Below are 397 nucleotides of genomic sequence, written 5' to 3'. Positions count from 1 at the left end.
CTTGGTGCTGAAGGTGGTGGTTGTAGTGCCAGCCAGGGATCCTGGATCAGGCAATGGGCATAGGGCAAAGTCCAGCTCTCGCAGGAACCTCAGGTCCTGGCCTTTACGAGGGGCTGGTGAAGAGCAGGTTAGGTCTGAGCTGGAGATACGAGCTTTGCGGAACCACTCCCATAGCGACCTGGCTTCACAGCTGCAGGTCCAGGGGTTACCATTGAGCCTGAGAAACTGCACCGACGACGTATCCTTCAATGCCTGGCCTGGAAGCTCCTGCAGAGAGTTGTTGAAAAGATAGAGGATGGTCAATCTGCCCAGGTCACGGAAGGCTCGCCGATGGACTTGTCGGATGCGGTTTTCATGCAGCAACAGGCGGTCAAGATTCACCAGGCCGCGGAAGGCA

The 397-nt window shown here is 56.9% G+C and overlaps 1 protein-coding gene across 1 annotated transcript; it reads right to left on the bottom strand.

The window, feature by feature from the left end:
* Window positions 1-3: 3 nt before the first annotated feature.
* Window positions 4-393, bottom strand: LOC107682078 (reticulon-4 receptor-like 2; the record flags this gene model as incomplete). Its single annotated transcript, XM_016478454.1, has 1 exon — window positions 4-393. A coding segment is annotated over one exon (390 nt), but the record flags the coding sequence as incomplete, so codon positions are not given.
* Between the last annotated feature and the right edge of the window lie 4 nt (window positions 394-397).

Source organism: Sinocyclocheilus anshuiensis, unplaced genomic scaffold (genome assembly GCF_001515605.1).
Source record: "Sinocyclocheilus anshuiensis isolate Anshui unplaced genomic scaffold, SAMN03320099.WGS_v1.1 C31525748, whole genome shotgun sequence".
Classification (NCBI taxonomy): domain Eukaryota; kingdom Metazoa; phylum Chordata; class Actinopteri; order Cypriniformes; family Cyprinidae; genus Sinocyclocheilus; species Sinocyclocheilus anshuiensis.
This window is presented reverse-complemented; position numbering and strand designations above follow the sequence as displayed.